The sequence below is a fragment of the Anguilla anguilla genome, chromosome 11 (genome assembly GCF_013347855.1).
Source record: "Anguilla anguilla isolate fAngAng1 chromosome 11, fAngAng1.pri, whole genome shotgun sequence".
NCBI classification, from domain to species: domain Eukaryota; kingdom Metazoa; phylum Chordata; class Actinopteri; order Anguilliformes; family Anguillidae; genus Anguilla; species Anguilla anguilla.
Window position 1 is genome coordinate 18,463,263 of NC_049211.1, and position 12,568 is coordinate 18,475,830.

Here is a 12,568-nt window from a genome sequence, read left to right on the forward strand (position 1 = left end):
AACATTTGGAGTAATTCTGTCTCTTGGAAAACTCCTAATGGTTACCTTTCAGAAGAGAGCAGGATTATGCCTGTAGTCCAAAGGGTTCAAGTAACCACTTTATTGGCTTTGTTATGGCTATGTTATTTTCAGGCTTGTGTTTAAAAAAGGGGCAGATACAGAAGGGGTTAAACAGCATTTGATTGAAGCAATCAAGTATAAGCTCTCGGTTCAACAGTGTTAGTGTCAATTCCATTTCAAGGCATTTTTCAGAAATTAAGTGAAATTGCACTCAAGAGTTAAACATACCCACATAAGATTTTAGGTATTTTCCAATTCATTAACTGAATTTCATTTCATTTCCTGAATTGAGTTCTAATGAAACTGACCTAGCCTTCTGGCTCAGGGCCTTAACCACTGCTTTATACTCTGCTATGGCAGTGTGCACTCTACACAAAAGAACTGAATATTCTGGTTGTGGAAACTGGATGAACCACAAGTGAAACTGACCAGCGTTTGATGATTGTGAGACATCAATTGTCCTGCCCTAACCTATTCAGAAGCTATAGGCCTTTCACACTCTTCAAAAGCTGGGCTCCTGTAGTTTCACTGTGCACACCCTGTTACAGTCATTTCCTCTCTCAGTACACATCAGGCTCCTACTTTACATATTTTCTGCTCTGCCTTTTCATTGGGGATTTAATCACATCACAACAGGCCCTGGGTGGAAGAATGGAATCGAGCTGGATTCCTCTCATACTTTCCATTTTAATCAGTGGAATGAATCACATTGCAATTCAGCGTTCCACCATCAAGGAGCCAATAGCTCAGAGTTCAGAATGCACCGCCAACAGGATCAAATGGCAATGGCATCCTGCAGCGTCACCTCACGATGCTCGATGCCTCGTGCCCCAAACACCACCTTCTCATTTCTCGTTTCTTCCAATGTTAGTACTTTTAAACAACTCAGGAATTAATCCTGTGGATTATCATTCATGGAACGTGCTGGACCACCCGTGTTAGTCACAGATGGATACCGGTAAATAGGACAAAATTCATTGAGCCACACACAGAGCTGTTGGAGGGAAATAGCTGCTTCCGATACAAGCTTAATACCGGCCCAGGCAACCTAAGCTGGTTTAAGCATAGATTTTCTCAGAGAGTCAAACAGTAAGGATAATTGTTGCTTTTGCAGAATTACATAAACAGCAACTCACGAGGCATTTTTTAGATGAATCTATGCTATATAACATATAAAGAAAACTTTGAAAATAATTTTTATTGATAAGTTGAAAACGGATGGGTGTGTTAATTCCACCCACCACCTCCCTCTGCTCCCAAGAATTAATTATTTGGGGCAGACTTCAGGCTGCTGGAAAATCTTGAATGCTATTTGTGGTGTCTTCATGCACCATTTTTAACTACTCCCCCCTCCTTGGCCCCCCGGTCTCTCTTCTGAGACTCACTGACCCCCCCCCCCCCCCCCAAATGCTTCATTCCACTCCTCTCACTGCTTTAATACATACCCCACACACAAATGAACAGAGAAGGCCATTTACAGGAAACATATCATATTTTTATTTTTCTCCCAACATACTGTCGACACAGGTATATAAGACAAAGGTATCAGTCATATAACAATATTAATTAATATTATTATTATAACACGAATAACAGTAATATGGAATGTAGTTGGTCTTCATTCAATTAGTTTGTTTTAAGAAATATGTCAAATAAATAAAAATCTGTATATAGTTCTATTATTAATTTCAATATATCTTCTTCCTTTTCCACCATTGCAGGAATGAAGAGCTGGGACAGAATATCAGGAAAAATAAACTGTGCTGATGCTGTCCCTTGTAAATACTAAATATTTTAGTCTCTCATTCACCTTAGGATTATCCCTTCATCGGTTTACAAGGGATAAGGAAGTGGGAGAGCTGAGTTGAAGTGAAGTTTATTTCTCCCTTGAGCCTCTCAATCTTGCTTCTCCTTTCAGTTCAACATTCGTTCTCTCACTTGGTCTTTTTACTTCCAGACTCTTCAGCAGTACAGACCAGTCTGTATATGTCTGCACAGCTCTGGAAGCTGATGAAAACACATGCAAAATGTCTGATTGATGAACCTCCACTGTACCATTTTTTTCAGAATGGCCAGCGTGAGCAAAGGTTCAAGGGTCACAGAGCTCATAACTGGCTTCTATTTTATTTTTTAGTTTAAGCTTTTGCTTGCTACTTGACGTCAACTCCGTCATTTTTTACCAAGGACCTGAAATTTGTAACAGTAGAGGAAGAGCAGTCAGTAAACAAGTGAAGACACCATAGATTGTAGTCTCTTAAAATCGCTGCTGCTGCCATCCCTTGCACATAATGAGCAGCAAGTGCTGTCATAGAAACCTGGCAGAGCACTGGCAGAGCTCTAGCAGTTCTGTCCCTTTGGGTCGGCCACCAGGGCTTAGGGACATCCCCTCTCGCTCTCCTAAATGCTCTTGCGTCCCGCACGCAGGCCCACTCGGGGGAAGGCGGGAAATCCGTGATTTGTGAACTCACACACGGAGAAGTGGGTATGTGACCACATGTCATAAGTTAGTTCAGAGACGGAGTGGGGCCTAGTCCGCGCTGTGCTCCTCCAGCTGAGAAATGATGGTGATGAGGTTCTGCAGGCCGAAGATGTAGCCGCTGTCCAGGCCTTCGTGCACCACGCTGTCCTCACCGTAATGTCGGCAGGTGGTGTGGGCAAAGTCAATCATGCGCACGTCCACCGAGGGGCTCCCCTCCCCGATGGGGGAGCGGCCGGCCACGCCCACCCCGCCTCCGCCCCCGCCGGCTGCCGCGCCGCCGCAGGGGAAGCCTGGCCCCTCCTCTTCCTCCTCTTCAGAGAGCTCGTCCTCCTCGCCCTCCTCGCCCCCTCGGTGGCGCGGGTGACGCGCGCGGGGCGGCTGGCCGTCATAGATGATGAGCAGCGAGCTGGAATAGAAGCGGTACGACTCGCAGGACTCCAGCACGGCCTTCATCTCACGCAGCCGCCGCAGCACCGGGGACAGCAGCTCCCGTCGCAGGCGGCTCCCGTCGTGAAAGAACTGGAAGAGTGCCTCCTTGAAGCCCGCCAGTGTCAGCTTGCGCCCCTGGTACTTGTTCATGAACATGAGCTGCCCTGACTCTGACTGATATACCTGTGAGGAAGAAGGGGAGGGGTTACTGCTCTGATTTAGTTGCCAAGCTTCTATGGTCCCACTCATTTACCTCATAACTCAGTATTTAGATTTACAGTGCAGGCTCACGTAATATCAAAGGGACAGATATGCGCAAATAACCTGAAATGATTTCCTGATTCACCCGGTAAAGAAAGAATTGTGGGACTGCACTGTTTTTCTCCTCCATGCTCCCATCCCTTGCTCCCCGAACTTACCTGCATGCCGCAAAGCCGTACTCCAATGGAGGCTGACGTGCTCTGTTGGCACTTTCGAATCTGGTTGGCCTTCTTCTCTTCCGTGGCATCGTCCCCATGCTGACGTGTTCCCATCTTCAGGTCCAGCACGCAGGGCATTGTGTGCCGCCACGTCAGGTTCTCCAGTAGGATGAATTCTTGAAAGGCCAGTGAGTCAAGGAGAGTGATCGACAGAAAACTGAAACCATCACCTCTCATCTCTCTGAAGCCTATGCGGATATGAATCTACAGTATCAGCTTCTACGCTTCTGATGGATACTGCGGCAACCTTTTGAAACTTTGTGGACTTTGGAATCTACTGCATTTTAGAGGTTTTCTCCAAGTAAAAATGGTGGAATTCAAATTACATGAGGTTTAAATTAAGAACTGCATTCAAAGTATGACTATTTAAGAATAATTAAATAATCTTTACTGTTCTTAAATGTTCAAATATATGGTTTCCAAGTGAATAAGTCAATGTGCTGATTTGCCTCTGGGAAGGCCCAGATAAGTTTCCACGTAAAAACTGAGACACAGTGTTATGTTTCCTCAGAGAGGACATGATGGTTTATGACAGAAAGGATACTGTGCTGGTTACGGTGTTTGGAGTTCTCCTTCATCCTCTGTAAGTGCTGCTGGTGGCATTTGAGGCTCCAGGGGTTGTGCTTGATTTGTGATACCACATTGCCCTTTTCCAGGCTGTAGTACAGAACCTCAGCCTGCTGCAGGTCCTCACGGTTGTGACTGCAGAGAGGGGGAGTAAAGTGATCAGTGGCAGCAGTAAAATGCAATACCTAGCCATGTGGTGGGTGACAGCAAGGGGCTTGGTACATGCCTGACTTCCACATACATATATATAGGGTACATGACCTAGTAGGTCATTGTTTCTCATCCAATACCATCAGCACCAGAGCACTCCCAAAATTGGCCGACATGCCCCCTGCAGGTCATGCCTGCGTCAGTCTGAAATTCTAGAAAAGTTATGCAACCTGCAATCTCACGTTAACCCTGATTCCTAACAGCTGCTTCTCACTACACAAATCAGTCGGACACACTTCAGCTTAATGCGTCTGAACTCTGTGTTCCTTTCTGGTCTGTCGACTCTGTGGGTCCCCGGCCCCTCACCTCTTCATTTTGTCATCTTTGCGCATCAGCCTGGCTCTGTCTTTGCCATAGTTGTCGCTCTCCAGGAGCAGACCCGATGGCTTCTTGTTGCCCCACTTCACCATCTTGTTTTTGGGTTCGCAGTCGGAAGTGGGGTCCATGTTCTCGAGGTTCCCTGGCTCGCTGTGCAGGGGGTACGCGATAAGGCACAGGTTCCCCTCCTCATCCTCCTCGAAGCCGACTGATACAACACCTAAAAAAATGCAATAAAGAGGGGGAGGGAGATTGAGTACCATCAACCGCAACAACACAAAGGCACTGCCTGCAAGAGAAACTCAAAATCACACATCACATCCAAAAAGACTGAAGCTGGGAACTGAACAGCTCTTACCCCTCCAGCCTGCAGCCTGACATAGCTTATGTTCTGCCTGCACAGGTACATCTTAACCCTGGCAGGGATTTGAAGACCATTACAGACACACAACACAAGGACACACAGACTCCAGCTCAGAGAGGATTGGGGATGGGAAGACAACAACTCCAGAGAATGTTTTTATGTATGCAACGTGTGTAGCAGAGAACAAATATTAGTGCAACAAGCAGAAAGAGACCCCCAAAAACCACAAGAAGCTTTAGTGGATGAAAATCTCAGCTTTATTTGCAATGAACAACTGTTCATTACAGCAATGTATCACAAAGCCGCACAGACACAAGAATATATGTATACATATGCTTTTCTGGACCCCACATTGTGACAACACCAGACACAGAATTCCAGAGAAAACATAGTGATACATACATAGTGCCATAGACCACACCATAGATAGACCATACATGGAGGCATCTATAGACAGAATTTTAAAACAACACAACTGCACATAACTGAAGCGTCTGAATGCAAGCACAATCATGTCATGTCCCAGCCTCAGCGCCTCTGTTCATAGACGCATGTCCATTTGTTCCAGCCTGTTTGCTGTGCAATTCATATTAAAGCAGCAGGAGTCTCTTATCGAAAATGCAAGGATAACAAATGTCCTTTATGAAAGTCTCTTCCGTGGTGTGAAAGCAATGTAACAGCAGCAAGGTCATGTCCATAGATGGGGGTGTTAGAGGGACACTGAGATCTTTTTTTTTGGGGGGGGGGGGGGGAGTGGGGGGGGGGTCATTGGCACAAAAGCAAACCAGGGAATGAGAGAGAAAACTGGGTCTCAACACATGATTCACAAGGCCCAACCCTGACAGCAACACAGTTTCAATTTCTTTCTTACAACAGCATCAACGTATGAAAATCAAACTCATTTTCACACAAAAATGCAAAACTGTCTGGCAAGGTCAGCCATTCATTAATTGATAAGTCAAAAAAAAGTACTTATCACAATAAACGTATGTGAAAAGAGTAAGGATTGCAAATACAAGCTTGCTCAGTGAAGGGACAAAAAATGACTCAAATTTGAAGAATCTTTGAGCTTTAGGACCCATCAGTTTGTAGCCTTCTGCAGCTTCTTCCCTTGAGAGTGATGTCAGAGACAGTGATGTCATTGCCTTTTGTATGTTCAGTTAACCCTTTCCTGGGGTAGCTGCTGCATCTCAGTGGACCCGAGACCCTCTGTCACTGAAAACTCCAAATGCTGAATTGGAAGGCTTGGGAACAAACTGTCCTGTCCCATATTCATTAGAAACACCCTCAATGCGCTGGCCTTTCTCACTAATACTCCACATCACTGTATTCTTTTTATAGACACCCAAGACATTGCTATGGGGTCAGGTGCTTAGGCAGCGACTTCACTGCCTTATCGCATGGCGCAGGAATGACGTGTAGGCATGGGGGTCTGTTTGTACGTCAGTGCATGTGGGGCATTTGTGTGTGTGTGTGTGTGTGTGGTTGAGACCCTGAAACACACAGGAGATATGCCCCTGCTTTCAGGTCCATTAACAGGAGATCTACAGTAAGTGGCTCTGACTTGACCAATGTCCAGGCACAACATGCCCTTGCGGTACACTAGTCAGAGTCCTGTAATCCAGCTCCTATCCGGCTTATACATTAATCTCTCCGGCACTCTCTCGCTGTCTCTCCTTTCCCACAACCAGAGACTCCTTCAGAACACTGGCAGCACAGTGTGCCACTATCCCGGCTCTATGGCCCAGATCCCATTAGGCTATGGCCCAGGATGGTGTCAGACAGCGGTTCCAGTGCTCTGTAGTATTCCGTGATCCATTATGGAATACTACAGAGCCCAGTCTTGAAGGACTGTATCATAGTTACACACAGTGGGATTTAGGCCTCTGTGTAAGTCTAAGAAGACATGATGCAATGTGCCAATGGAACTTGACAAAATAAGATGTTTTAAAAATCCCACCTGTCTCTGTGACTTACCTGCTGTCCTACATATAGCCACCTTCATGATGAAGTATGGTCATCATACTACAGCTACACTTCTTGTGGAAGGGTGGGAAGGCAGCCTAGTGTGTTAACATGGTTTTCCCAAATCGCCAATCCAGATAAATGCCCGCTACCTTTAAAGATAGTCACACCTGCTCACAAAAAGCCGACCCTCCGCTCGAACCTTACCTGGTACTGTGGCTCACAGAAACAATGACACCACCCAACAAACCCTGATATAATCTCCCTTCATCAAACAACACCGCAATACCCAACAGTCCCTAACCCCCAGTAGAGCGCATTACTGGAAATAGAGAGAAGGAGGAAGAGAAGGGGGGGTAGAGAGAAGACAGCAGCAGGAACACACAGCATCATGGCGGGGGGAACTTACCTCTGTACTGCGGGGTGAACTTCCTCATTTCGGCCGGGAGGCTCTTGTAGAACTGGTGCTCCCGTGGGATGAGGGGCTTACAGATGGTCTGCTCGCCGAAGCGGAGCACACAGGAGTGACCCCCCACCTGGTGTACAAAGGGTTCAAGCAGCACCCCTTTGCTAGAATATCTCTGTTGCTCCGCCTGCATGATAGCTTCTAGTGCGGGACTCATCCTCCACAAGCATTAGACTCCAGGTGCAGGGACCGAGGCCACGCTGGGATCCGGTACGGAGGCGCAGGGAGGCGGCTGAGAGACTAAGAGGAAGTGCCTCGCTCTGTCAGCGATACTGAAATCTCCAGGCCACGGCACGACTAGACAAAGGGGAGGACAGGAAAGGAAAGAGAAAGTGGCTCGCCGTTTTTATTCCTTTACCCTGTAAATAAAAACAGCCCCAGTCGAGCTTTCCCAGCTCTCAGATTGATCTCCCTATGTGTCTCACGTTACGGTGGGCACAAAAAAAATGTTTCAGCTATAATCGTCGCTGTAATTTTTGTGCGACTGCGACTACGTGTCTGACTCTCTCTGGTCGATTCTGGAACTGAAGCCCTGAGCGAGCTGGAGACTAGAAAAATATCACAACAAGCCAGCCTGGCCCTCCCCCGGCTTTCCTCTCAGCCAATCACAGGCCGGGAACTGTTGTCGGGTGGGAACCAACTGATTGAAGGGAGCTAGCAAACAAAGAGGGAGGGAGAGAGGTGGGGGAGGGGAAAAGGAAGAAAGAAGTACAAAAACAGAAAGAAAAGAGAACATTGCTGTCCTCAGCTGTTCTCCTTTCTCCAGTGAGACTGCTGTCTCTTTGGCCTACTGGGCCACAGTCTGATGACCTGGCACACAGCTAATGTGATTTCAGCAGTCCATTTGCAGTTAAAAACAATCAGAGGGACAAAGAAAAAGACAGAGATGGAGAGGAAGACGACCTCTTTGAGCACTGAGAGGATGTAAGATAGAGGGCGCTCTGTGATTATCTTGGCCTTAAGGAGCTGCTTACACTGGTGGGGAACTGACACTAATTAGTAGGTTTCAATTTAGAATGTAGGATAAATGTTAGGGAAGAGCTCTAATGTGCCCAAATTTAAATGTTGCGGGCATGTCAGCAACTCTGATCCAACTCTATCAGCAATCTCAGTTACTCTAATAGATGCAACAACACAAACAAAACTTCAATGGGGACAGAAACTGCACATGAAATCAGTTTATTACTTACACTAGAAGCACAGTATCTCGAAGAGATGACATACACACACGCACATACACACTGGCCTGCACAAGAAAAAATATATGCACACACACAAACACATGCACACGTTACAAACAAATGGTGGAAATAACACGGAGCAGAGGGTGCGAGCATTTCACACCCCGAACAAAACAAGGAGAGACAGGCCATGAAGGAGCGCTGCATGAGACAACAGGAAGCCCGCCAGACTGCCTGAAAACTCAGGACAGCCTAAGCGCCTATGTTCTAGTGCTCAATGGGGATTAGATTTAAAGAAAGCCGTTTCCATTCACAGGAGGGATCAACAACACATGTACAAACCAACGGACTGTGTGCTCTTATACACGGAACTCTCCAGCAGAAGAGCCAGAGAAGGCCGATTGCAGTGTCCCCACTGGGGGTTAAAGGGCCAGGAGGAGGGAGTCTCTGGAATTCCCAAAGCTCTGATCCTCGGACCCAGCCGCACAATGGCACACAAATCGCTCTAATCCTGCCTGCTGAAACACTGGAAGGAGAAGAAAAGGTTAATTCGCCTAACCTAGATGCAGCAAGCAACAATGGGTTGAGCTATGCATGTCACTGAGTCATGTGGGCCCCTACTGTACATCCAATCCAATGAGACATCTTCTATTATAACCACTGGCACCGTCTGACACGCGATTACACAACTGGGCGCACACAAACAATGGCAGCCACCTTCGCAGTCACGGCCCTGTTATGACAGGGCAGCCAATCTGTGCCCACAATCTTTACACCACAAGAAACCTCCTAGGAACCACCACCATGATTGAAGCAATCACAGGTACGGCGGATTGATAGTCTTTGTCTTTCAGACAAAGCCTCCTGACGCAGGTGGGTAATAAGAGGGTTTACACATCACTGGACGGCGGGAGTACCGGAGGTGACCTGATTGGAGGTTTCCACAGCACCGATTCATAGCGATACCAATATGCACCAATGCCGTAATGAATTCTGGGTCTGAAACATGTTTTCTATGCCTCCCAATTTCTATAACTTCTCAGGAAAAACGGCCACATTGACAGATTCTATTGGACGGTGCGTGGGTGTAGATCAGGAAAACTACTGAACAGGACAGACAGCAATAACATTTTAGGGAAAAACACAGTGAAATTGACCTGAGGGATGGAACAGAAACACCCTTCAGTTGGGGCTGAAATAGAGAATTAGTGTTAGCATTACTTCCTGTATAACAGGGATATTCCCCTCACGTCAACTTCATTCACCACCAGCGCGCTGTGATCTTGACGAGCTGTACAGACTGTCCATGTAACATGACCCCCATCTGACGCCACCACCACGCATGCACACACATGCGCATGAAACCGTACACACGTACACACACAGACTACACCACATTCACACAGAGCGAGCCAGACAAGTTCGGGCCAGATTTCAATCCACGATATTTTATTTATGAAACATTTCAAAGAAAATGAAATGATCCAGAATAATTTTTTTTTATATGGCCAAATGTCATCTAGGGAGTTTCCAAAAAACATAAATCCCAAAAATACATTTCGAAACCTTTTGAAGCCTTTATAAAATAAGAGACTTGAAACAGCGTATAAAAATACAAAAAATCTTATTGTAGGAGGTACAGCAACTGACAAGTTGACAGGTAGGTGAAGGATTAGACTCAGGCTTGAGTTCAATTCAGTTAACACAGAATATGAATTTACATGCATTGCCTAAATTCACCCCAAGCTAAGAACTACATATTTTTCTCTGCAAATTTCACCTGCTGGTTAGTTTCCCAGGTTTATTTGCTAGGCCCTACACCAGGAGCAGATAATGCTGTCAGAAGTGACAGAAAAAGCTTAAATAAACACCCACTGACTGAGAACAAGAGATTTAAATATGTTTTTCAATCAATGGCGTTTTTCCGGGAGAATGACTGATAGGCAGGTGTGAGAAAGTGTACCAGAAAGCACAAACCATTTTGGATCACAGTGTTTCCAACAGTATTCCAAACTGTTTGTCCCCTTGCATGTCATCTTAAGTTATTTTTGACAGCACAAGTTAATACACTTATTTAAGCTTTAAAAGTTAGGCAAAATAAAACTGCAACAACTTTTGCAGGACATACATACCATAGAGTTGTATTTTGCCAGTTATGAATCAGTCCTGTTCATTTCTTATACTCTTTGACCCTAACTCGACCTGAAATCAATGGTGTGACTTTGAAGGCCTTCTTTTAGGCCTTCAAATCAGGCTTAGCCGGTTAGTTTTACAATCATCTTGTGACCCCTTGTCAGGGCTGTGAGCAATTTTTTGACATTGGGAAGGAAACAGATACTTAAAGTAAGGAGGTACTGAGTCATTCAGTGACTCACCTGGCATAAGCCCCAGAGTGGCAGACATTTTGTTATCTGAATATTGTCTGAATATTCGGCACTGAGAATTTCAGTTGAGAACAAAAATTTTTGATTTTGTCTCCTTTAAGATTTCCTTGTGTATACAACCCTGAAACTGAGAACAGGAGCACATTTCGTATTTGTTTATGTTAAACTCTCAATAACTCATGACATTGCTACAATTTTTTAACATGCCAATTTGCTGGCGAGCCCTCGAGCAATGCCAAGATTGACATTGCTCAGAAAGTTACACAGGTGTGGTGAGGTTATGATCTCATAGTCAAAACTGAATCAAGCTGTCAAACCTTGCAGGCACTCCCCGTTAAAGTATGCATGACATATTGCACTTAGAAGGCATTCTCTGCTCCTAGATAGTCTCCACGTTATAATTTTAGCCCAAACTGAATTGTATAGAAAAGGGTGAGACCACAATAGAATGTAGCTATACCTGTCTTAATAACACATAAATGCACATTTTTTCCTGTTCTCAGTGTCTATGCCCTGGGTTAAGAATATGACCATGAGCTAAAACATGAGGGGACTGAACAAAGATGAGCTAGGATACATTTGGCTAAAAAAAAACAACAAAAACAAACAAAGCTACAGTGCTAGCGACAAAGCACTGTCACTAGCACTGTTGCCTCACAGAAAGAAGGTCTTGGGTTCAAATCTTGGCCTGGGCCTTTCTGTGTGGAGTTTCTGTCTGCCCATAGGTATGAGTGTGGGAGTGAATGGTGCGTGAATGGTGTGTGAATGGTGTGTGTGCCCTGCGATAGACTGGCAGCCGGTCCAGGGTGTACTCCTGCCTCTCGCATATACAATATTGACTCCTAGCTTTTCTTAAGTCTCCTTTGTTTATTCCTCACAAAACTAAAAAACCCATTCCTGAAAACAATGTCAAGGACATTTTCTTTTCACCAGCATTTCTACTGCCGTGCCTGTTGCATAACAATAAACACTTAAACGCTATCATTGCACTAGTACATGCACACCTTGTTCTGCATCTGGAGTAAATAATTTTGAGACAGGTACTTTTGATTATTTTTAGCACTGGAGGCCAAATGATATGAAATATTATACAAATACAGAACGTCACACCAAGCTGTGATTCTTAATTTTAATATAACTAGTTTCCTGACAAATCAGTTTTTAAGTGCCCCACCCCCACCTTTAGAAAGCTATGCTTATCAAAGATATTTTCCACAACTAGATGAATCCATTAAATGGACGCAGACTTCGGCAGTGCATGGCGGAATATTCACTAAGACCCTTACATTGTTTTTGCCAAAAAAGTGCCCTTCAGGAGCCACAACACATTGGAAGGTTGTCAGTGTTGATGTGTTGGTATGTCACGGGTTTAGAATTGTGCAAAGCCCAAAACAGTGAGGTCATTATGGGACGTTGACACAATACAGGCAGACTGAACTTCTCCACGCATGACAATTCGGTGGCCGGGGCATCATCAGGCGGAGGTAACTGCACACGAGGACTAAAATAGGGAGTACACATGTCCCAAGATACAAGCTCTCCAAATAAAACAAAGCTGAATCCAGCTAGCACTGAAACATGCAGGCCAACTGGAGGTGCGGTGCAAGACAAGGGGGTGCCACATCAGCCCATTTCTTTTATTGGGACTGTTGTAATGTAATGGAAA

General features: G+C 45.4%; 1 protein-coding gene across 1 annotated transcript; it reads right to left on the reverse strand.

The window, feature by feature from the left end:
- Positions 1–1,533: 1,533 nt before the first annotated feature.
- ip6k2b (inositol hexakisphosphate kinase 2b) lies at positions 1,534–7,871 on the reverse strand. The gene is made up of 5 exons (XM_035382388.1): positions 7,281–7,871; positions 4,531–4,762; positions 3,992–4,149; positions 3,388–3,563; positions 1,534–3,151 (listed from the first exon to the last, which is right to left on the reverse strand). The coding sequence occupies exons 1-5, from the start codon at positions 7,492–7,494 to the stop codon at positions 2,588–2,590; spliced, it is 1,344 nt and encodes a 447-aa protein (XP_035238279.1). The 5' UTR covers positions 7,495–7,871; the 3' UTR covers positions 1,534–2,587.
- Between the last annotated feature and the right edge of the window lie 4,697 nt (positions 7,872–12,568).